Source organism: Marmota marmota, unplaced genomic scaffold (assembly GCF_001458135.2).
Source record: "Marmota marmota marmota unplaced genomic scaffold, marMar, whole genome shotgun sequence".
NCBI classification, from domain to species: domain Eukaryota; kingdom Metazoa; phylum Chordata; class Mammalia; order Rodentia; family Sciuridae; genus Marmota; species Marmota marmota.
In genome coordinates, this window is record NW_026000327.1 from 2,785,482 (window position 1) to 2,810,512 (window position 25,031).

Sequence of the window (25,031 nt, forward strand, 5' to 3'; positions counted from 1 at the left end):
AATGGGCCTGGGTGTACGCTTCCATTTCTCCCCACAGTGGAGACAATTGGAGAGACCCGCGAAGAGATGATTCCCTTAAACACTGGAGAAACGTTGGGCATCAATCCACCCACTGGACCTTGGGGTGCGGGTCCTTTCATAACGTCGAGGGATTTCTGTGTTCCTTCAACGATGACGTGGCAGAGCCAGCCAAGGGTAGAGGCTCATAGCCTTCTCTCTTTAACCTTCTCTACTTTCTCTCTTTTTTAGGTTGCTTTGGAGTCTTCGTAAGGAATTCTTGTTGGATGGTCACCATTTCCCTGGACAGCATCCCCCCTGGTGGAAATCAGGCTGCAGGATTAAAGGATCCTTGCCCCCTGGCAATGGGCACCCAACACGTCCGCCATGTTTTTTCCTAACCTTGGGCTTCTCCAAGAGCCGTGAGTGAGGTGGCCTCTCCTGGGTGGCCTCTCCTGGGTCCTTGACCCCCCGCCAATCCCTCTCTCCCCAACTGGCATCCCGTCCGCACACTCTCTCCCTGGACTCCTGTCCCTTGGACACCCTGCGGATGTGCCCGTGAGCCATGTCGAGGCCCAAGGGATTGTTATGGCTCTCGTTGTTCTTCACCCCGGTCTGCGTCATGCTCAACTCCAACGTCCTGCTGTGGATCACTGCCCTCGCCATCAAGTTCACGCTCATCGACAGCCAAGCCCAGTACCCCGTCGTCAACACCAACTACGGCAAAATCCGGGGGCTAAGAACACCATTGCCCAATGAGATTTTGGGTCCCGTGGAGCAATACTTGGGGGTCCCCTATGCCTCGCCTCCTACTGGGGAGAGGCGGTTCCAGCCCCCAGAACCCCCTTCCTCCTGGACCGGTGTCCGGAATGCCACCCAGTTTGCCGCCGTGTGCCCTCAACACCTGGATGAGAGGTCTCTCCTGCATGACATGCTCCCAATATGGTTTACAGCCAATCTGGATACTTTGATGACTTACGTCCAAGACCAAAATGAAGATTGCCTCTACTTGAACATCTACGTGCCCACAGAAGACGGTAAGTGCTTCTCTTATGGCCTGTCCATGCGAATTTTCCTCCAAACTTTCTGCTTAACTACGTTTCCGATGCAGGGCATAGTTATTATAGCAATGTATCCCAGGTCTCATGCACATTCACCAAGTCGCTAATGGACCAGCCAAACTGTAATTAATGACTGTAATTATTTTAATGAATTGGTTTCTAAGAATGGTTTACAGGCTTTCATTACAGGTGCTAATTAGCATGAGCTTAGAATGTTCTGTGCTAACCCTGAGTCATCGGGGAAGGGATGAATCTATAGTAGCGTTAAGGACATTATTATCCTTGTGTTTGAAAAAAAACGGAATGAGAGAATGGATGGTCGTTTCTGCTCTGAGGACGTAAGATACTATGATTGTTTTTTGAGTCTTGGGAATGGATAAAAAACATGGTTTTTAATATCCAAGAAATGGGTAGGGCATAAAGCGGTTGTTGTTCACTGCTCAAGATTCATCTCATCCATGTGAATTTGGATTATTTTTTTATTTTTCTCCTGTTCACCACAGTCAGATGGCAGATGTAGGTATTCAGAAGATTCCCGCTACGTTAGGTAATAGTGGGCAGCTTTCAAGAAGCACTTCCCTTCCACAGAGCAGCAATGACAATCTGTAAAAAATAGAAAATAAAATAAAATAAAATCAGGCTCAACACATTCACTCCATCTCACGACTGATAGGGCTCGTGACGCGTTGGTCTCCATCTCGTCCTTTGGTTCTCTGATGGAGGGTCCGTTTTCGCCACTGTCTCTGGGAAACATTGGGCGGGAGGTCTAGCATCCACGTCCCTCCCTGGTCCCCAATGTCCACTGCTTGAGTGCTGCGGTTCTTCCCCCATTGCGATGCAAGGAAGCGAGAGTCCCCAGGCTACAGGAAAGCCAGATTGTGGGTCCTGGGTGTCACCAAGAAAGACCCACAGGGACAATCGAGAGGACCATCCCTCGTGCTGTGAGTCCTCTGTGGCTTCTCTGCCTTGTTGTCATGGTGACAGACGCTGAGTGACCAGGTCTGAATGTGACTCAGGGCTCAGGGAGCTGACCCTGGAAGCCCCGGTGTCTCCGCCCAGACCACCTTGGACCCAGTAGGTCACCCAGCACGAAAAGCCAGGAGCCTCTCTGGTTAGAGAACCCCGTGTCCACCACCATCTGACCAGAGACCCAGAACCTTCTGGCCATTGCTTTCGGGTTCAGCATGGCCCTGGAGCTGGGGGGAATTTTTTTAAAAAGGCAGGAGAATGCGACCTCGTGGAAAAGGCATTTCTAGTTAACGCGGAACCCGGTTCTGCTCACTGGGCGCTCTCCACTGCGTGGGGCCATGTGCGCGTACGGTCCCGACCCGGGAATTGGAAATCTATCAGGGGCCCAAGAAGACGAATGGGTTTCCCAAAACTATGTGAATCATGGACTTTGGCTGGTGGGAGTCCAAAGCCAGAATATTTACACACACACACACACCCATCCCCCCAAAAAAACACAGTCTATCAATCAATCAATCAATACCTAATACACTTTTTTGCTCCTGTGAGCAAAAGACCTGAAAAGCACCCTTTTTTAGAGGAGAAAAGTTCTTTTTGAGGCTCAGAGTTTCAGAGGTCTCATTCAAAGATGGCGGACTCCATGGCTCTGAGTCCAAGGTGAGGCAGAGCATCATGGCGGAAGGGAAAAGATGCTCAGGACGTGGCCACCAGGAGACAGAGAAGTCTTTGTCTTCTCACCACAGGCAAAACATGAACCCTAAAGGCACAGATCAGTGGCCCACCTCCTCCTGCCCTACGTGACTTGTGCACTTGAGTCAATCCACATCAGTGGATTAATCCACTTACTTGATTAAGACTCTCATAACCCAATCATGGCACCTGTGAACTTTCTTGCATTGTCTCACACATGAGCTTTTGGGGGACGTCTCATGTCTAAACCACAATTGTGAGCTTTGGGGGGACATCTCATGTCTAAACCACAACCATGCATATCCTTATTTTTATTTTTATTTTTTCATGGCGCTGATGATTAAGCCCAGAATCATGCAAGTGTTTTACATACTCTGTTTTTTTTTCTTCAAAAGCAGAATAATTGCACCAACTTCCCTTTAAAATAAAGCAGGTCTTGCGGAAGGGGGTGTTCACTGGTAAAAACCAGGACCTACTCAACTGAGGCTCGATTCTTGAAATTACCAATTTTAACGAATTTCTACCTTGTAGGTGTCGAGACGTTATTCATGTTTTTTTGCAGATGATTCATTTCTCTTTGGGGGCCAAGGGGCAGATGGACTAATTAGCTTTGAGTCGCATATTTAACCTTCTGATAGTTGTGCGGAGAAGGTCACAGTGCGTCAGCCCCACGGGGTACAGAGGGGCGCGTGTGAACACCGTCGTTAACAAGAGAAGGGATTTAGCCAGGATCCGCTCAGGGTGTGGGGCGCAGAAGAGTGACCCCATGGGGGCAGGAATGCAGGGTACGGCTTGGATGTTTGAGTAGCCAAGCTCCAAAAGTCTGAGAATAATAAGTCCCTTGTTAGTTCATAAAGGAGGGATGACATTGGAACTCACGATGACTGTCAATCAAGAGGTTGATGAATGCAGAAATGTCATCTATGGGAACTCCCTCATTTTATTGGGGACTCTTGGTTTTGTTTAGAATCAGAGTTAAAAGGAAAAAGGGAATATACCAGGCGTGGTGGTTCACACCAGTAATCCCACAGTTTGGGAGGCTGAGGCAGGAGGATCGTGAGTTCAAAGCCAGCCTCCGCCAAAGCGAGGCTGTAAGCAACTCAGGGAGACCCTGTCTCTAAATAAAATGCAAAATAGGGCTGGGGAGGGAGCTCTGTGGTCATTTAGGGGAACAGTGTTTTCCAGAGAAGTGGATGGGGTGTCCACCTGGCTGAGCCGTACCCCGAGGCATCACGAGATCCGGGCGGGCTTCCTCCGTAGGTGATGTGATCAGTGGACATTGTGAATGTACAGGTCTAGGAACGTGGACCAGCCGAATCCGGATTCCTGCCGTCCTGACTGCTTGTTGGAAATGTGCCACGCAGGAGTCCTGTTTCCAAGCCTGGTAAGATCCTCCAAGGTCAGTGGCTCTGGCTGGAAAGGTCTCTACAGGTTGCAAAATGGCGACCATGAAAGGGAGGCTGCAGGACTCCAGAGAGGTTGATCACCAAGAGTCCACTACATCAAGGCAGAATGAGCTCGGGTCTCATCGACGGCATTAGATAGACATCAGGATACAATTTCTAGCACAGTATTCATCCTTTCAACTCCCCCACCCTTTCTGAAATCCCTACAAACATCAGGATGTTTGGTCTCCAAGGGACCGGATTCTACCCAGACTCCTCTGGCCATGTGGGGGAAAAGGTGACCATTTGTCGGAGGGCCACTTGTTTGCTGTGACTTGTTGAGATTTGGATATGAGGTGTCACCCAAAAACTCTTGGTGAGACCATGCAAGAATATCCACAGGTGAAATAATCAGGTTATGAGACACTTAACCTGGTCAGTGGATTAATCCACTTGGATGGACTCACTGGGTGGTGACTGCAGCAGGTGGGGTGTGGCTGGAGGAGGTGGTCACTGGGGACGTGACTTTGGGGTCTCTCTCCTGTGCCTGGTGAGCAGAGCTCTCTCTGCTCCCTGGTGCCCTGTCCTGAGCTGCTCTCCTCCTCCAGGCCCTGCCGCCATCTTGTTCTGCTCCCCTTGGGCCAGAGCCATGGAGTCGGCCACCAGGGACTGAACCTTGGACACCATGAGCCCCAGATGAACTTCTCCTCCTCTAAGATGTTCTGCTGCGTCTTTTGGTCCCAGCAATGAACAATCTGAGTAAAGCACAAATCATTGCAAATTTAGAGAATCCAGATTCGGGAATGTTATGGGTGTGACTTAACCAAGACGTGACTGGAACCAAGAAATTAAAAAAAAAAAAAAAAACAACAACCCACGTCTTCCTGCCTGGTTGGTGGCTTCTCTCTTTGAAGGGTGGGCTGAGCCTCTGCCCTACAGGAGCCGAGTGTTAGATTCTGTGGTTCTCAGCTGCCCAAGTGGGGAACACAGTGTTTTTAATTCCATTATAAGAATTCCAGGAAACAATGAGTTTGTTTTTTTGTGCTGGGGATTGAACCCAGGGGTTCTTAACCCCTGAGCCACATCCCCAGCCATTTTTTGCATTTTATTTAGGGTCAGGATCTTGCTAAGTTGCTTAGTGCCTCGCTAAATTGTGGAGGCTGGCCTTGAACCGGCTGTCCTCCTGCCTCAGCCTCCTGAGCCACCAAGGAAGAGATTTGATTGGCTGGTTGGCTCAGGGACCCACACTGGGCCAGAGAAAGAGTGGGGAATCTGGGGTGCTCAGGTGGAACAGATGGATGGGACAGGGGTGGGTGGGGCAGTTCTCATGATAACAAGGAACAGGGTTGATTTATCTTCAACACCCAAGATATTTCCTAGCACCTATTCTACGCCGAGCATGCGGAGCTTACATTAGACTCAGAAATCCCTAATTCTGAAAAATACCAGCCGAATACTAGTCCTGGGAGGTTGTGCAGATTTCCTGAGACCTGTGAAGGTCACCTTCGATGGCCCCTGGCCTTGCAATACTGTGATTTCAGCAATGATTTTAAGCAGCAGCAGGAGAAGATGGTTGCGGGTGGAATTAACGTGTGTTCATCAGCTGAGCTTAAAATCAGGACGTGGTGGTGCCTACGGGTAATCTCAGCAACTCGGGAGGCTGAGGAAGGAGGATGGCAAGATCGAGGCCAGCCTCAGCAACTTACCCAAATCCTGTTACTAAAAAGATAAAGAAGGGATGGGGGTTTGGCTCAGTGGTTAGGCACCCCTGATACCACAAAAAAAAAATGTTGATAACAATAATAAGCATTTCCACCTTATTGATCCTGGGTACTTTAAAGTAGGTCTTTGCTTGAAGCCTGTGAAGGACAACTGAATGTCAACTTCCCAACTGATCTTCACAAAACCTTGTGGGCAGCCTAAGTCCCCCCTCTAGACCTGATTCCTAGAGCCTTTGGGCACAGCCTGCTGTTGGGAGTTGGGATGGGGGATTGCAATTTAAGTTATCCGGCTTATTCTCCAAAGCCTCAGTTTCCTTGAGAGTAAATAGAGTTGGATTTGGTGGCTTAATGAGTCTGTCCCCCTAAAGCACCTCGACCAGTTCCTAGACACACAAGCCCCTGCTAATCGGATGTTTGTGGAGGGCAATTACCAATAAAAAAGGGATTCCCCCAATTCCACCTAAGCTGCCCGCACGGCACCTAGTTTCTAATTAGGTTGCTAAATTCATTGCAGAAAAAAAAAACGTTCATGATTTTTTAAATGTAGCAACAGAATGACAAGAAATGAGACCAAAGGCGTTTCATCTTGGAAGTTTGTGTTTTAACAAAAAACAAATAGGGTGGATTCTCATTTTTTTAAAGAAGCTGTGTATTACTATCATACTTTTTTTTTTCCTAAATTGGCTCATTTTTGAGTTGTCGAGTGGATTTTTGGCATTAGGTTGGACTTAGAGAAGCTGATCATGAAGATGGCGTTAAGATGGGTTTCTCGGAAGGCAGCCCTAGAGCCCAGAGGGACCGAGTGGCCAGGTCTATTTCTAAGTTTTCATGAGAAATTCATTTTATTTTTCATTTCTGTCGAGCCTCGAATAAGCCAGTGTCGTGCACACGGCGGCAAAACCATCGTGAAAAACAAAAACGTCATTGTGTCGGCAGGAGCCAGCCTGTGTTAACCCATCAACACCCACAGGAGGTTCTGCAAAAATTGGAACCAACCAAAGCGACCCAGAATACGGATGGTGCATTTCACCGTCGACCGCGGGTCCTGAGACACGTTGTTCTAGAACACAGCTCCAGATACGGCACTCGGGGCAGTGCGTCCTCTTGGGACCAGGCTGGTCTGCAGGATTGAGTGACTGAAGAGGGTTCCTTTCTAGAACCTTCTATATGATTAAATTGATTGTCAAAGGGCACAGCTGGGTTGGATGTCGTCATTTATTTTACACATTCTCTTGGTCTTTCAACGTTTTTGAATATTTTGTGTTCTGAGCGATTAAAAATAACAATAATATTATACACGTTCTGGGAAATTGAGACAGCGAGGGTCCCCACTTCAAACCCCGATTCTTGGGATCAAGTCAGAAAGATGTCAGAGCTGTCAATCACAGTGACAGGCAGGAGTGTATTGAAGGGATGGAAAGGAGAAGGGGACACTCTCAAGGGACACAGGGGTCCTCTCAGAGAGGACAGGGACAGCGTGCCCCTCCTGCCCTCCAGTTTTATTGGGGTCCCAGGGAAGTCTCCAGAGAGCCCCTCCCAGGTCCCCTCCTGACTTTGACGGACAGCAGGGTGACATCCCACTCTCCAGTCCCCACGGCCATGGCCACTCTGGGTCACCCTGGCCCCTGCTGCCTGGTTCTCAGTGGAACCTGTTCTTTCAGATTTTAGGGTTGGAGGAAGGATCCTCGTCCCCCTGGGTCCCGGGACCTGGTCTGCGTCAGGATCACAGAAGTCCCCCCTTCAGGGTCACCTGGCTCCTCTCAGGGACATGCCTTCCCACCTGCATGTGCCCTGCAGGTCACAGGTGGTTTGTGAGGAAGGTGGCGGAGCCTGTGCCTGGAGGCCAGGCAAGGCTGCAGGTCCAGGGCTTCTGGGAAGGAAGCTGTGCGGTCAGCACTAGGGGCCATTGATAGAACTGTCCCCTGAACCTTGTGTCCCATGACCCAGGTCTGCCTGTCCCCGTCACTGTAACTGGTTATTAGAATCGTCGTCGTGACTCTGGGATCAGCTGCTATGTAATAAATCAGTAGACAACCTCAGCACCCTCCCATGGCTTCCGTTTTATGTTGATTGACTCTTCCTCTCAGGACCTCATCTTGGATGGAAGGTGGAGGATTAGAAACTGGTGGCCGATAAATTATGAGTAAAAATAGTGAAAGATTTCCGACCCATCTTGACACGTACGTGCAAGAAGTCGTCTCCTACAGTCGCAATGAGCCCCTTCTCGCCAACTTCCCCGACACCCCGATTCCTGATTATCACCTCTTTAGATTCACCTGGATATAAAAAGTGCAAATCGGGAAGTGGGGGAGGATCCAAGTTGGATACAACATGAGGGTGACCCAAGTGTCATTGACCGAGCCCAGCACCTCCTTGTGCATATCTGCCTTCTGAGATGGCGGGATTCCTACGTGAAATTTCATGGGAAATAAATCGGGAGGTGAGCTGTGCCTCTCAGTAGACCCTGCAGTAAGTAAGGTTCCATCGAGGGACAGGAGGTTCCCCTTGGTGACATCTTCTTGCCTGCCATTTAAATCGTCCGTCCAGCTGCATTCGACCCAAACGCTTCCCGACTCCGTGGGCAGCACCTTCGTGCATGAGACTCACAGGAAATCAGCCTCCACTGAGACCATCCCCAGTTCCCAACACCCAGTCTCCATCTGGAGTAGAGAAATCGTCCTCCGGGACATCAATGGGGACTTCAGTCTCAAAAGTGGCTGTCTTCCAAGAGGAGGAGCCTCAGGGGGGGTCTTTCAATCCCGTCCGTTCACAGACTGAGTTTTCCTGCTCATTAACCCTTGGGCACTCTCAGCAGAGATGAAAAGTCTCCCCCTCTGCCCTCCCGTACGGGCCACCAAATGCCACAGTCTGGCTGGGCACAATTCAGGAGCCACTTGTCAAGCAGAAACGAACTTTATTTTTAGAACCACACACCACACCCCACAGCTCCTCAGGAATTCCCTCAGAGCCCAACTGCCACCACCGGCTTCCCACAAGCCTCCCAACCCCCCCACTCCTCCTGCTCTTGAGGTTGATTGGCTGGGTCACGTGGGCGGAGCCAAAAAAGTCCCCCAGTGAGCAGCTCCCTAGTCTGAAAGGGCGGGGAAACAGCCCAATGAGCATCACCGCAGAGGAGCCAATCAGCTGGCAGCTGGAAGTTTGCTGGGTCCGCTGTGAGCCAATCAGCTGGAAGTTTGCTGGGGCCTCTGTGAGCCAATCAGCTGGAAGTTTGCTGGGGCTGCTTTGGCTGTGGCTCTCAACAGAGCTTCATCATAATCAGGATTTTACAAGCTGCTCTTTGCTCCTGGAGACGGGTGGCTTTGAAGACCAGGGCGTCTGGAGAGGAAGGAGGAGGTCCTCTGATCTTGAAGGCGCTTGGATCGGTGCCTCTCTTTGAACCAGGGCCATGGGCATGTTTTGCAGGGTGACTGATACATCCTGCAGGTATTTTTCCCCAACAGCTGGGGATCTTCACCCGCTCAGCCTCACAGTGGAGATGGAGTCTACAGGCGTCTTCCTTCAAGATGCTGCTTTGTGACTCTGGACAATTTCCACCTGACGTCCCTTCCAGGTTGCCGTCTGCAGCAGGCTGACCCTGGTCACTGCATGGAATTGCACAAAGCATCCTGATGTCCCAAATAGGCATGTTTTAATCCCCTCATTCATCTCTCTAAGTCATCAGTCAACTCAAGAGTTCATGCTGGATTTTTAATTATTTTTCCAACATGCCTAAAACACATATTAATTTTTTTTTGAGCCAGAAGCCACATGCTTCTGTCATTTTTTAGGAAGTAATGCAATTTGCAACGTGATGAGAAAGCAAGAGCAAGTGGATTGTCTCTATCTGCCATCTGCACACATGAAGACGGAGCCCTTTGTGGCTGAGATTCCATCCTCAGGATCCCCAATGCACAGTAAGGACCCTCTGTCACCAGCCCAGGAGACCGTTGATTGTCCCCATATGCCAGGAACCTGAGTTGTTAGTATGGGAGGTGGCCAAAAAGTTTGGCGCAACTGGCAACAGGTGAGAAATGCCATGGAGAACACGTTGACCACTTGGAGAGGGAACCATTCTCCCCCCTCCCACCAAAAACAAAAATTAGCAAAAGCTCTTAGTTTGGATAAAAATAAAGTTTATCTGCGGAAAAAGCTTCCTCTGGATTGAGGATATGTGAGCGGCCATGATGCAAAGTCCAATGGCTTGATTGCACTCGGTTGTGGTGACGTGTTCTATGACTATAATCCAACCTGGGGGATTCGTTTGGTTGGTGGCTCCACAAGATGGGCGTTTTCCAACCAAGTGACATTGCTCTTGTGGAATAACCCTCCCCCTAAAATGTGGCCAGGACCTAGGACTTGCTTTTAACCTGTGGGATGTTTATTAGGCTCATGGTTTCCAAGGTTCAGTCCATGGTTGGCCAACTCCATGGCTCTGGCCCAAAGGGAGCAGAACAAAATGGCGGCAGGGCCTGGAGGAGGAGAGCAGCTCATGACAGGGCACCAGGGAGCAGAGAGAGCTCTGCTCACCAGGGACAGGAGAGAGACCCCAAAGGCACAGCCCAGGGACCCCGTCCTCCAGCCACCACCCCACCTGTCTACAGTCACTACCCAGTGAGTCCATTCAAGTGGATTAATCCACTAATGATGTCACACCTCCAATAACCCAATCCTTTCACCTCTGGACATTCTTGTACTATTGCACACATGAGCTTCTGGGGAACACCCCATGTCCACACCATAATAATGTTCTTCCTCAATCACTTAAATTTCAGTGGGGACCACAACTGTGGTCTACACTGATGCTTCATGGGCAGGACTCGGAGTAGAGGACCCAGAGAAGGTTGAGCCCCGACTCGTAACACAGAGATTCTACCTTCAAACCATTCCCATCAGCGTCATGTGGGGATCGATATTTTGAGACCTATTAAGTGTAATTACTTCCAACGGTTTGGTAGCCAGTGGAGGAAACTCGGGTCAAATTCATAAAAACGGAAAGAAAATGTTCATTCCACCAACTTCCTCAGAGTCGTGGAGTCTCTGTGACTTCAACATGGAGCCCAGAAGTCCCGTCATTGCCCTTGGTCACCTGAGTTGGTCCATCTCTCTTGCTCTGTGAGGGCTTTCTCAGAGAGACTGTGTCCAGCTGGCGATCCAGATGGTCACCTGTGTTCCTTCATGACATCATCCGTGAGCTCACAAAAGGAAGGCTGCCCATTGATGCACTTTGGGTCACATGGCAACTCAACCAAGGTCAGTTTCCCAAGAAAAGAGACCATTGGACGTGAGTTCGCTGGCCAGTCCTGCATGGAGAGGGGACTGGGGAAGTCCACCAGGATCTAGCTTAGGGTAGATGAGGACCAGGCAGTTCCATAAAGGAAAATGGAACACTAATGTCACCAACGCACAGAGTTGTCATCCCAGCTACTTGGGAGGTTGAGGCAGGAGGATGGTAAGGTTGAGGCCAGCCTCGGCAACCGAGCGGGACCCTGTATCCAAATAGAGATTTTACAGAGCCTGGACATGTGGGTCAGTAGTAGAGCCCTTGCCTTGTGCATCTAGGTCCCTGAGTCCAATTCCCAGGACTCGGGGAAGAAACGGATGGATGGATGGAACGGTGCAGGAAATGAGTTTGGAGGGTGGACGTTACCCAGTTGTCTCTGACAGTTAGAAGTTAGGAAATGAGAAAGCGGCTTGGGACTCCATGTCACTGTTTAGTAAGTACCTGGACCTTGCGGTGGCTTCTACTGGGACATAATGAGAGCGTGCGGGGGATCAGGGCATCTTCATTAGACCGTTATCTGGGCTGCTCTGCTTTGAGAGCTGCACTTCCGGGTCGAGGTCACGGGGGACAGGAGAGCCAGCATGCGCCACATCTGCAGATGGAAATCATGACCTCGAATCCGTGAGGCTGTTTAACACCGAGTCCCCCCGCTGTGCCTGCCGTCTCGTCCACCAGTTCTCGCTCAAGGGCTGGGTTTACTGAAGCATGAGTCAATTCAGAGGGTCCAACTTGGGGAAGAGAAAAATGAACTTGGGCAAATTGCAGTCGAAGTTGTCAGCAGGGTGAAAATGTGGGCAGAGGTGCATCATGGGGCTTCAGGGCAATGCCTGACCTCCTGGTGGAGGGGGCTCAAGGAACGATGCGGGATCTCCAGGAGGCTGCCTGCTGCTCACCGGGTCATAGAAACCAGTCTCCCTTCTTGTGCAGTCATCTAAATCCAACACTGTGCACCATTAGCGTTGTGCTGGGTTTCAATGTATTTTTCTTAGGATTTTTGCTATCGTTTCTGTATAAATCAGTTTACCGCTGCTATGTTGAAATGCCTGAGAAAAAAACCACTCATGGAAGAAAGGTTTATCTGGGCTCACAGGGTCATACATTTCAGTTCATCCTGGCTTGGCCTCCTCCCTGTGGGCCTGTCCTGAGGCAGAGCATCATGGCGGAGGGATGTATCAGAGCACAGCTGCTCATCTCAGGGCATCCAGGAATCAGAGGAAGAGCAAAAGGTCATAGACAACATATACCCTTTCAAGACATGTGACCTACTTGTGGTCACGCCCCTCTGCCTATGGTTTCCACCACTCTCTTTGAAGTCATTAATCCATATCAATGGATTAATATCAATGGGTTAATATCAACGGATTAATATCAAATGGATTAATCCATAACAATTGATTAATCCATATCAATGGATTAATTCACATTAATGGATTAATCCACATTAACAGGTTAATCCACATTAATGGATTAATCCACAGTAATGCATTGATCCACAGTAATGCATTAATCCACAGAAATGCATTAATCCATATCAATGGATTAATCCACTTATGAGGTCAAAACCTCATGATCTAGTCACTTTCCTACTTCATTACTGCATTTGGGGTCAACCTTTCAACCCGTGAGCTTTTGCAAAGGAAACCTTAAAAGCTTGATCTCTGGCTTGATGGTATCGGTAGGTAGCAGCACCTTGTAGGAAGGAGTTGGAAGAAAGTTTTAAGTGATTGGAGCCAGACCCTTGAAGGATTTATGGAACCCTGTTCTCCTCCTCTTCCTCCATCATGAAAAACGTCCTTCTGTGTGAGCTCCAGATTAGCACAATGGCCGCCCCTTTGCTGTTGTAGGTGTATCTCCTTACAAGCCTATTGGAGGAGACGGGCAGGTAGTGGTTAGCACCGTGGACTGTGACCAATGTGATGATGCAGCCAGTTGGAGAGAGATGGAAAGATCTCTTAGGCCCCTGCCCCCCGGAGTCCGGGTGGGAATGGACTAAGGGGAAAGGTGAAGGATCCGTCATGGACCTAGTGATTGTGTGCAGAGAGAATTGACATGGAGAAAACAGCCTTCTCCCCGATGAAGGCCGTGGGGCTGAGCTCGTATTGATTTTCCCGGCTGAGCCTCTCTTAAGGAACGGGGGAGCTGTGCATGGGGAGTGTGTGCTCAGCCAAGCAGCTGAAGGGCAGCCGCTGCTTGTGGTCAGCTAATGGCACAGTGCTGTGCTCCAGGTACCTGCTGAGGTAGAGAGAGTATTGACGGATGGGATGAATGAAACCTGAGAAGCCCCACGAGGTCCAGCATCCACCTGGAAGAGGATATCATCCCCTACTGGACAGGGGAAGAAGGGTGCAGGGTATAACCCGTGGACTCCCCCTAAACTGTGACATCTAATGCGTGTATTGCCCAGGGCTATTTCAGCACTGTATTGGCGCACGAGTTGCAACGTGGGTCATATAACCCTCAAAACCTAGAGTATGTCCTACGTTTGCCCTTTACAGAAAACGTTTCCTGACCCCTGATGGGAAGGGATACTGTCTGAAGTCATGGGGGATCGTCTAGTCAACCCATGCACATAAAGGGCCGGTGCAGAAGGTCAATGCCAGAGAGCTGTTGCTGTCAATCAAGTGGAGAACGTTCTCAAGTGGCTCCCACCAGGTCCCCACTGACTTACCATTTACAGAACTTGGTCCCAGGCATCCACATTTTAGTGACCCTAGAGGGGATCACGAGAAAGAGGATCTTTCTCTCTTAACAATGTAAGTTAGTCTTTTGGTTAATGGACAAGAGCATTTTTGAACCAAGCATAAAAGTCACTCCTTAGATACTTTGGGTTAGGCAGCGGGGAGTGAAGGGACAGGTGGGGTGTGGGACATGGGGACAGGAGAATGAGTAGGACATTATTATCCTGCACATATGACCCCAGGACCAGGGTGATTCTACCTCATGCACAAGCAGAAGAAGGAGAAGTGACACCCCATCTACGTAGGATGCGTCCAAGTGCAGTCCACCGTCAGGTGGGATTAATTAGAACAAATAAGGAGACCACTCCTTTCTGTCACTGGAAATCACATGAAAGAAAAGGATAATACCAATTGAAGAAGCAATGGGCCATAGAGCATGGAGCAAGGTGACTTTCTAGAATGAGGGTAGAGATGACGTAGGTGAGATGCAAACCTGTGGGTGAGGAGATTGAGCAATGTGCAACAAGGGATTGTCAGCTCTAGATCTTTAAAATCTAATCAAATTAAACAACACAAACAAGCCATGGGCCAAAGGGTGCAATCACCTCATAAGTGAATGACATCATCGTAATAGATGGTGATGATGATGGTGATGATGGTATCAAGGATTATATTTTGATGACAGTGGTGATGATGGTGATGGAATTGAAGATGGTGATGGAGATGATGATTTTGAAGATGAAGATGGTGGTGGTCACAGATGATGATGTTGATGGAGGTAATGATGATGGTGGTGGTGGTGATGATCATGATGTTGATGGAGGTGATGATGGTGGTGGTGGTGGTGATGATCATGATGTTGATGGAGGTGATGATGATGATGGTGGTGATGATCATGATGTTGATGGAGGTGATGATGGTGGTGGTGGTGGTGGTGATGATCATGATGTTGATGGAGGTGATGATGATGATGGTGGTGGTGATGGTCATGATGAGGGTGGTAATGGTGATGGACATGATGATGATGATAGTGGTGATGGCAGTGATGATGATGAATTTTGATGACAAATGGGGGATGATAGGGAGGGAGATGTTGGTGATAGAGATAATGGTGGTGCTGATGAAGGTGATCAGGTAATAATGATGATGGTGATGATGGAGATGTTGATGAAGATGATTATTATGATGGTGATAGACATCATGATCATGGGGTGATGATGGTGGTTATGGTGATATTGGTGATAGAGATGATAATGATGTTGATGACGGTGATGATGATGGTGACCAGATAATATGATGATGGTGATATTGATGATGATGATGGTGGTGGTGGTGATGGAGATGGAGATGGTGGTGGACTTCATGATGGTGGGGGTGATGATGGTGGTGAAGATGATGTTGGTGGTGATGATAATGGTGATAGTTATTGTGATCATGGTGGTGGTGATGGTAATCATGATGGAGATATTGCTGATGGAGATGATAATGGTGGTGATGATGGTGGTGGTGATGGAGATGGTGGTGATTATCATGATGGGTAGTGGACATCATAATGATGGCGGTGATGATGGTGGTGGAGATGATGTTGGTGGTGATGATGATGGTGATGGTTATTGTGATCATGGTGGTGGTGATGGTGATTGTGATGGAGATATTGGTGATGGAGATGATAATGATGGTGATGATGGTGGTGATTATCATGATGGGTGGTGGACATCCTGATGATGGCGGTGATGATGATCGTGGAGATGATGTTGGTGGTGATGATGATGGTGATCGTTATTGTGATAATGGTGGTGGTGATGGTGATAGTGTTGGAGATATTGGTGATGGAGATGATATTAATGTTGATGATGGTGATATTGATGATGATGATGATAATGATGATGGTGGTGGTGATGGAGATGGAGATGGTGGTCATTATCATGATGGTTTTGTGCATCATGATGATGGGGGTGATGATGGTGGTGGAGATGATGTTGGTGGTGATGATGGTGATGATGGTGGTGATAATGATGATGGTGGTGGTGATGGAGAAGGAGATGGTGGTGATTATCATGGTGGTGGGCAACATAATGATGAGGGTGATGATGGTGGTGGAGGTGATGTTGGTGGTGATGATGGTGATGATAATGATGATGGTGGTGGCAGAGATAATTTTCATGGCAGTGATGATAGTTATTGTGATGGCAGGGTAAGGTGGTAATGAGGATAAGGATGGTTGCAAGGATACTATTGATGGGGATGTGGTTTTGATGGTGATGATATGAAGATGGCATTCATTGGATTTTATCTGGTGACATTTCTGAAGCTGAGGCTTTACACCGATGCCTGAGCATCTGCTGTCGGTCAGTTCACCCCACAACTCTCGAAAGTGCCGTGGTCCAAATCAGAAAAGTAAAACCAGGAGCAGTTAAATCTTTAACTACAAAATCACTCAAGAAGGCGACCCACAATGAGGAGCTGAGTCTTGCTGACGGTTCCCTCTGCGGGTTCCTATGGGAAGTCAATTGAATTGAATGAAAGGAAACATGACTTCATCTCCTTCTGTTAGCAAAAACACAATGAGAACCTGTTTACTGCTGAAGAGGATGGGCACGTCGCCATCATTGGCAAGTATTTTAATAAATCGATACCAAGCTTTTTGGCAATGCATCTCAAGACAAAAAAATATAAAAATAAAAACAAAACCAACTTTTTTTAAAAAGTATTTTTAGTTGTGAATGGAGCCTTTACTTTTTTTAAAATTATATGCAGTGCTGAGGATCAAACCCAGAGTTGCACCTCCTGCAATCCCATTTATTTATTTATTATATTCTTTGTTAATTGTTGATAGGTCTTGATTTTATTTGTTTATACGTGGTGCTGAGAATTGAACCCAGTGGTTCACAGATGCCAGGCAACTGCACTATCACTGAGCCACAGTCCTATCCCTTGCAATCCCTTTTAAAGGAATTATTTAAAAAAATGTGTGTAGAGTTTTATGCCTAAGGATTGGCTTTCAGCATGAGCTCTGATGAGGATAATAAGAGATCAATAAAAGTAGCTGAGGGGCTGGGGCTGTGGCTCAGCGGTAGAGCACTCACCTAGCGTGTGCAAGGCCCTGGGTTTGATCTTCAGCACCACATAAAAATAAATAAATGAAAAGGTATGTCCACCTACAACTAAAAAGTAAATATTTTTAAAAAGATAAATAATAAATAAATAAAATCAGTGAGAGATGTTATATTTACAGAAGGGGGAACACTGTGCATGGGGCTTCCATTGGAAATAAGTTCATGTATAGAAACAAGATCTCAGTTATTGGGAAGGAGAGGTTGTAAGCAGGGACTCGACAGAGAGCAATGATCTTCCTGGACCATGACTTATTGTGTCCAGGGTCCATATTGTAGCTCTGCCTGATGCCTAGCCGATCCCTTGGGAGGACCACACTCTGCAAGTGTGCAAAATCAATGGGTTCCACCATGATTTTCTCACCCTATGTTCACACCATTAAATTCAGATGGTGATGGTGATGGAGATGAAGATCATGGTGATGGTGGTGATGGTGGTGATGATGATGGTGGTAGTTGTGATGATGGTGGTGATGGTGGTTATGATGGTGGTGATGTTCATGATGATAGTGATGGTTATCATGGTGGTGATGGTGGTGGTGGTGATGGTGATGGTGATGATGGTCTTAGTGATGCTGGTGAGGTGGTGATGATCAAGGTGTTGGTGATGGTGGTGATGATAGTGATGGTTATCATGGTGGTGATGGTGGTGATGGTTATGATGATGGTGGTGATGGTTATGATGATGGTGGTGATGGTTATGATGATGGTGGTGATGGTTATGATGATGGTGGTGATGGTGATGGTCATGATGATGGTGATGATCAAGGTGTTGGTGATAGTGATGATGGTGATGGTGGTGGTGTTGATGGTGGTGGTGGTGGTGGTGATGATGATGATGGTTATGATGATGGTGGTTATGATGATGGTGGTGATGGTGGTGGTTGTGATGATATTGATGGTGGTCCTAGTGATGGTGGTGATGATGATGCTCAAGGAGATGATAGTGACGATGGTGGTGATGACGGCACTATCATTGGCAGGTGGCGGGTTACCATTACAGAAGAAAAAAATTGGTGGATGGGGTACCCCCCCATCCTGAGAGTCGAAATCCTGACCATGATCTTTCTAGAACCAAGGTCCCAGCCCACAGCCCCCTTATCCACCTTGGTTCTGTTGAAATGGGAGCAAAACAGGGTGAAGTCTGTTCAGATATCATGTCAACATTGGCATCTGTTCCCCTTGAGATAACCACGAATCAGTTGTAGGCTTTTGCTGAACCCAGTGGTGCAGGCTTATAATCCAAGTGACTCGGAGGCTGAGGCAAGAGGATCGCAAATTGGAGGCCAGTCTCAGCAACATAGTGAGATCCTTCCTCCAAATAAAATTATAAAAAGGGGCTGAGGGTGCAGCTCGGTGGTACAGCAAGTGCCTAGAATGTATGAGGTTCAATCCCAAGTACCACACGCACAACATATGGAAAAACTAAATGCACACGATGAGTTCCTTGCAATGCTAAAATTTTCTCAATGTCCAGTATGGAGCCCCTCAACCCAGGAGTATCTAGGTTTAAATATCAACAGGTCCAGGGTCCAGGGAGCCCCGGAAGAGACTGTCAGAATCTCTAGGAGAAGGAAACCTGAGCACTTTGTTGTTTTTTTGTAAGAGAGTGAAGAATGTTTGGAACCAAATTGCAAAAGGTCTCCAAGGGGCAGAGGAGCGGTCAGGGGAGGAGTGACCGTTCCTGACCCTTTGCTAAATGCCTCAGACGGGGTGAGGCGTTGGCGTGCATTGTCCTGTTGATCCTCTGCGGAATCAATCATTCTGACAGCGGAGTCTGGAGTCTGGAGCGGTGGATCCAGCAGTGACAGCCTTGATTTGCCCGTGGACATTCACAGCTCTGACCCCTGTGATCTGCTCACCTGCCCGTCTGGCCTACACAGCTGTCCAGATGGTGCCATCGGACATAACTGCCCTTACCTTGGCTTGGCCCCCTGACTGCTCCATCGCCGGCCACCGAGGGCTCATGGCTTGAGTGGACAGAGGCTCATTTCCAACTGTCCCAATGAGGGACCCAGTGACCAGTGGGTTATCTGCTCAGAGGAGGAGCCTGCCAGGCCAGAGTCTCAAAGCACAGCGTGCGCAGGGCGGGGAGAGGGGCTGGTCAGGGACAGAGCAGCTGTCTAGCGTGTGTGGAGCTCTGGACTCATCCCCAGGCACCAAACACATGCACACACACACACACACACACACACAAACACACTCATTGCACCACACAAAGAAAGTCTCCCACCAGCACAAGCACAATTAGTGCTTATTAACATGGAATTGGTGACATATTCTGCATGTTCTCGATGATTTATTGAGAAAAACAGGCTCTTATTTTTGTGCTTTTACGATAACCATCTCTGGCTAAATATGAGCTGGGGAAAAAAAAGGCGTTTGAATTGCTGCTTTATTTATTTGTGTTTTTTTTTGCATTTTACTGGAAAATAGACATAATTGATAGGTTTAATATATTCTTCCTACACAATTAATGTCATGGTTGCGAGGTTTACACGAGATACGGGAGAATCAAGCTGGTATGACTTATGGACAGTGCGTGAGAACCAGGCGCAGTGTCCCAGCCACACGGGAGGCTGAGGCAGGAGGATCGCAAGTTGGAGGCCAGCCTCAGCAATTTAGTGAGGCCCTAAGCAACTCAGTGAGACCCTGTCTCTAAATAAAGAAAGAAAAATATCTGGGCACGGGGCTCAGTGGTTAAGCACTGAAGGAGCACCAGATGTATACTGGACCCTCATTATGTGTTCAATTTGCACAAACCCCAGCTCCTGTGATGACACTGGCCTCTATTTTCCTTTGGAAGCGAAGCTTTCTGTTCTCTCTGTAGCTGTTGAGAAACAGAATTATTATTATTTTTTTATTCTGTCTTAACAATCACTGTTATTTAGAACCCCGTTAGCTGTGGGGAGACTTCAACTTGGGCAGGGATTTGGGGGGCTACCTGTTGTCATGGTGATATTGGAGCCCACAGAGAAGCCCTGAAGGACCATTCAGGCTGACCGTGCAGAGGACATAATTGGGGACATGCAGGAGACATGGGCACGTACAGGATGCTCATCGCCTCTGCTCTATCCCAGCCACAGCCATGCAAACAAAGAGCATTTCCAACAAACAAGCTTTTTGTAGGCATTTGGCCACTGAGCATTTGACACATTGAAAATATCATCTCTGTCTGTCACCCGTCCATCATTCTGACTTCTGAGTAGAACAACAAGAGAAAAATCCTTTGACTGTGGCAAAAATCCACCTACACTATTTTTTCTTCCTTAGGTCTTTCCCTAAGTAATGCCTAGTCAAGAAATTCCGTTCTACCCCAACATCACAAAACTCTTCTCCTGGGTATTTTTTGTGCCTTATTTTTAGCTATTTTTTTATTTTTAATTTTTTTGTATATGGGGTGAGGTAGGGATCCAAAGATATTTTTCACCCAGTTAGGCTAAAACTTGGTTCTTCTAAGTACAGTTGTGCTTTTTCACATGTACTTCTATAGGGAAATCCCTGAAGAAGTTAACTTATGAAGCACGAAGGTTTACTTTGACTATAAATGGGGAAAGTTGGAGTCAAAAATTGGGTGAACCCATTGATTGGCACTTGTGGTGGGAGGGCAGGATGGTCATGGCCAGGAGCGGATAGTAGAGAAAGTAAGAGGTTATGGTTTAGATGTGAGGTGTCACCCCAAAGGTCATGTGTGAGACAAGGTGAGATGATTGGTCCTGAGTGGTCTCACCTGTCAGTGGATTAATCCATCCATTTGGACTAGGTGGGTGGTAACTATAGGCATTTGGGGGGTCATTGGAGGAAACATCACAAATCTTCCTAAGTTCAAGTTGCCTCCTATGTTGACCATCCCCCACTTCTTGAGACGTGATTTATTTAGAGACAGGGTCTCACTGAGTTGCTTAGCGCCTTGCTCTGGCTGAGGCTGGCCTCCAACATGTGATCCTCCTGTCTCAGCCTCCCAAGATGCTGGGATTACAGGTGTGTGCCACTGTACCCGGCTCAGTTTTTGAAAAGGTTTTCTTTCCATTGTCTGATAGAGATTGAACATGGCCAAAATATATTTTCCAGGATATCTACAGTTTGTTACCTGATTTTCCTTTAATTTTATTCATGAATTCAAATAATGCAATGGAAGATTGTTATTAATTTAATTCAATTCAATTTAAAAAAATAGCTAATGTCATATTAAATTGGTTCTCTTTACTATTCCACTTAGATTGCCTAGATCTACATTCTCAGGTGAATTTCATTTATAATTGTGTTGAGTTTTTCCAATTCTTTTGATATCCAACGATTCCTCCAAGAGATAGAGACAGTTTTCTTTCAGTTTATATTTTCCAAAGAAAAGTTCAACAAGGATTAATACATATTAGGTGAAAAGTATCTCGACTGATGTGTTGTGGGGGACATTTTTCTGACTCGTTCAATGGTATCTACCATTTTTCCTTTATTTAAATCTATTTCAGATTGTCTTCAACTTTCCTTTAGTAACTAGCACAACTATCCTTTTTCTGTGTCCCCGGAGTAACTTTCTCATTTATTCTTAGGTGTATTTGAGGTTTTCTTTCCCTTTGGGTATTTCTTGTGTAGACCCTTTGCACGGATGTCCATGTCACAAGTCTGTTACAGACTCTGGACCCTGAAGGATCCACTTCTGCGCCTCTCTTGAGCGTGAAGATACACATCTGTGCACATGCACATCCAATATTTGGATTTTAACAGTTCTTAGATAAATTGAATAATCCAAAATTTGGCAATAATATTCTCCTTTAGGTGGATTAACAAAAGGTCACCGAGTAAAATTGGATGGTTTTGCGACCTGCCATCATGAAGTATCCATCGGTCTCTGGAAATCTCTTAGGGGCCAGTTTCTAATTTGATTGCTGTGCAGTGAGGGAGGGGATGATTGCACCATGTCTGTCTTTTCGAAGCACCACTTTGATTGGTGTGTTCTGTAAGAACCCACGTCTGTCTGGAAGCATTTTACATGCACAAAATCTAAGCTATATTCACAAACATTGGTTGAATTCTGCATTGAAAACTCCGAGGACTAGAAATGTTACCCATTTTGGATTCTTTCAGGTTCTGGACTTTGTGCATATACAGAGTGGGATTCCTTGCAGACGGCACCCAGTTCTAATCTGAAAAATAAAATAATGAATGAATAAAAGTAAAAATAGCCCAACAACAACAAAAATAAACCAACCCAACTGGTTTATATTTCCTATAGACCTTATATTCTTGGTTTTGTTCAATATATTTCATAATCTTGGGCACAAAGCAGTGTTTCTTGGTTGGGAATTTTCCATGAGTGACATCAGGCTGGTGGTCAAAAAATGTCACATCATGATGCATTTTGGATTTTGGAAATTTGATTTGGGGATTTTGAACTTCTCTGTGTGTGTTTATCTTATTAAATTTTCACAAGCATCTCTCTGTCAACTCATGCTTTCTTAGATTCTGAAGGAATTTTGCCCCTAGATCATTTTTAAATTTCATCTATAACCACCCACATGTTCTGGTGAATACAGATTTTCATTGACCTCAGGGACCCTCAACCCCTGAGCCCCGTCCCCAGCCCTATTTTGCATTTTATTTAGAGACAGTGTCTCCCTGAGTTGCTCAGGGCCTCCCTTTGGCTGAGGCTGGCTTTGAACTCGCCATCCTCCTGCCTCAGCCTCCTGAGACGCTGGGATGACAGGTGTGTGCCACCAAGCCTGGTGATATGCTTCATAAATGTTTTGTGACTTTCTTCTTAGGCTCCTGTGTGAAGTTGTCAATGATACCTGTCAATCTTCTCTTTCTTTCCCAGTCTGGTTACTATTTAATTTTGAAATCCCTCGTGTTTCTCTGGTATGAAGTTGGCCTCCTGATTTTTCCCCCACAGAGTTACCATAGAGTTCACACTTTTAGCCTCTTCATTCATGTTCAAGTTTGTGTACCTTTTATTTTCAGCCACCCCTGGCTAAAGCAGCCCAAATTCACCCTAATTAGTTAATACAAAGTCTATTTCTCCAAATATTAAAAAAGACCTCAATTTGTTAAATGTTTTCTTTGGCTTTTCTTACATTTCACTGTGGAAGTTGCTTTTATAATTGTATTGCTAGATGTGTATAAGAGACAGGGATAGGAAAGACTGAAGAATGAATGGGACATTATTTGTTACCTTATGTACACACAGGACTGTGGGACCGATGTGATTCTACATCACACATAATCAGAAAAAAAATTAAANTTTTCCATCTCCTCCTCCTCATCCTCCTCCTCCATCTCATCCTCCTCTTCCTCCTCCTCATCCTCCTTCATTCATGAAGTTCTTTGAATTTCAAATGCTGAATTCCTTGCATGATTATTTTTTAATTGAAATCCCTCTGTCTCCCTGTTGCTTCTCTCCACCTTTTCAGCCTCTGAATTCTGTCCTGGGGGAGGTGACCATTCACACTGCGCTTTCCTCTTGGCTTCCCCACGTCTGTCTCCTCTCCCTGTGATAAATTCTGAGGGAATCTCAGCTCCTGGTTCCTCCACAGTGTCATTAGTGGCCGTGGCTTCTTTGCCGTGACATTTCATGATGACTTTTACAACAGTGCTCTGCCCTGGGTTGGCTTCTCTCCTCCCAGAAATACATCTTTCCACCATTTTTTTTTTTCAAAGAAGGTTTAATACCTTAAATTCTCTGAGGAAATGTCTATCTGAAAACATCGCTCCTTTTCTTTTATATTTCAGATACGGTTTCCCTGGATGTAAATTGTGGGCTGAGTACCTTTGCCTTAAACATATTAAAAGCACCCACTACATTTTTAAATTTTCACCCAATTTTCATTCCTTTGCATATAATCTACTTTTTCCTGATTAGGAGACTTCACTATGCATTTTTTTTTTTAAATTTGAAGTAGCAAAAATTAGGATAATGTGCCCAGAGTTCTCTTTTTCTTTTATGTTAAACTAGTCTGCACTTTTCATTTTGCAGAATGTGCAATCAAAGGAAGTTATCATTTTTTTTTTCTTTTAATTCTGTGAAATACTCAGCCTCTCTTTCTGATATAATTTCCCTCAGCCTTTAACCCTCTGTTTTTCTGTTTTTATAAGACTCCTTTTATGGGACCTCTCACCTTTCTGCCTCCTTATTTTGGCATTTAAGGGAGATTTCTTTTTCCATTTCTCTCTCACTGATACCTTTTGTGAAACAGACTCCGTAGCCTTCACCTGTGTGATCCGTGTTCACTGTAGTTTTCAAGTTTAGCTCGTTATTCGAGCTCTTCTACTTTAACCAGCTTATTCTTGTCGTTACCAAAAACCCGAGAAGACCAATTAGAGGAGGAGTAAAGTATCTGGGGCTCCTGGTGTCCGAGGTCCAGTCCCAGGTGGCTGACTCCATGGCTCTGGCCCAAGGGGAGCAGAACAAGATGGCGGCAGGGCCTGGAGGAGGAGAGCAGCTCAGGACAGGGCACCAGGGAGCAGAGAGAGCCCTGCTCACCAGGGACAGGACAGAGACCCCCAAGGCACAGCCCAGGGACCCCCTCCTCCAGCCACACCCCACCTGCTGCAGTCTCCACCCAGTGAGTCCATCCAAGTGGATTAATCCACCCATTAATTTAATGATCTCATAATCGACCTGTGAACATTTTGCACCTTCTGACCCATGAGCTTTTGGAAAACACCTCCCATGCGAACTGTAACGTCTCATGTTCAAATTTTAAATTTTTCTCCCTGTTATGATTTGCATCTAGAAAGCGTCTCTCAAATCTCATTCCCCATGTAGCCAGACCCCAAGGCGGACTTGAATCCTAGATGCTGTGCCCTCATCCGTGGATCAATCCATTGCTGGTTGCATAGATTACCGAGAGGTGGGCCCTATGGGGAAGGGGTCATCTTCTCCTCAGCCCCTTCCTCCATGTCTCTGCTCCCCAACTTTCCTGCACTGAGGAACTTTCCTTTACCATTTCCTTCCGCCATATTGTTTCTGCCTTGGTGCCCACTGACCATGATCTGAATCCTCTGATCCAATGAGCCCAAAGAAATGGTCTCTCTTTCCGGTTGTTCTTGTGAAGTTTCCGGATCCTGTTCATGAAAACCTGACAAACACCCCCCTCCCCCCCCCGTCCCTCTTGATCTGCCGTTAAAAATCCCATTTCC

General features: G+C 46.9%; 1 protein-coding gene across 1 annotated transcript in view; it reads left to right on the top strand.

Moving 5' to 3' along the window:
* The window catches only part of Nlgn4x (neuroligin 4 X-linked), a 187,762-nt gene that overhangs the window by 53,833 nt on the left and 108,898 nt on the right, over nucleotides 1–25,031 (top strand). The window contains exon 4 of the mRNA XM_048797403.1: nucleotides 250–1,034. Coding sequence (XP_048653360.1) covers nucleotides 563–1,034 — 472 coding nt within the window. The 5' untranslated portion in view covers nucleotides 250–562. The remainder of the gene's footprint in view (nucleotides 1–249; nucleotides 1,035–25,031) is intronic.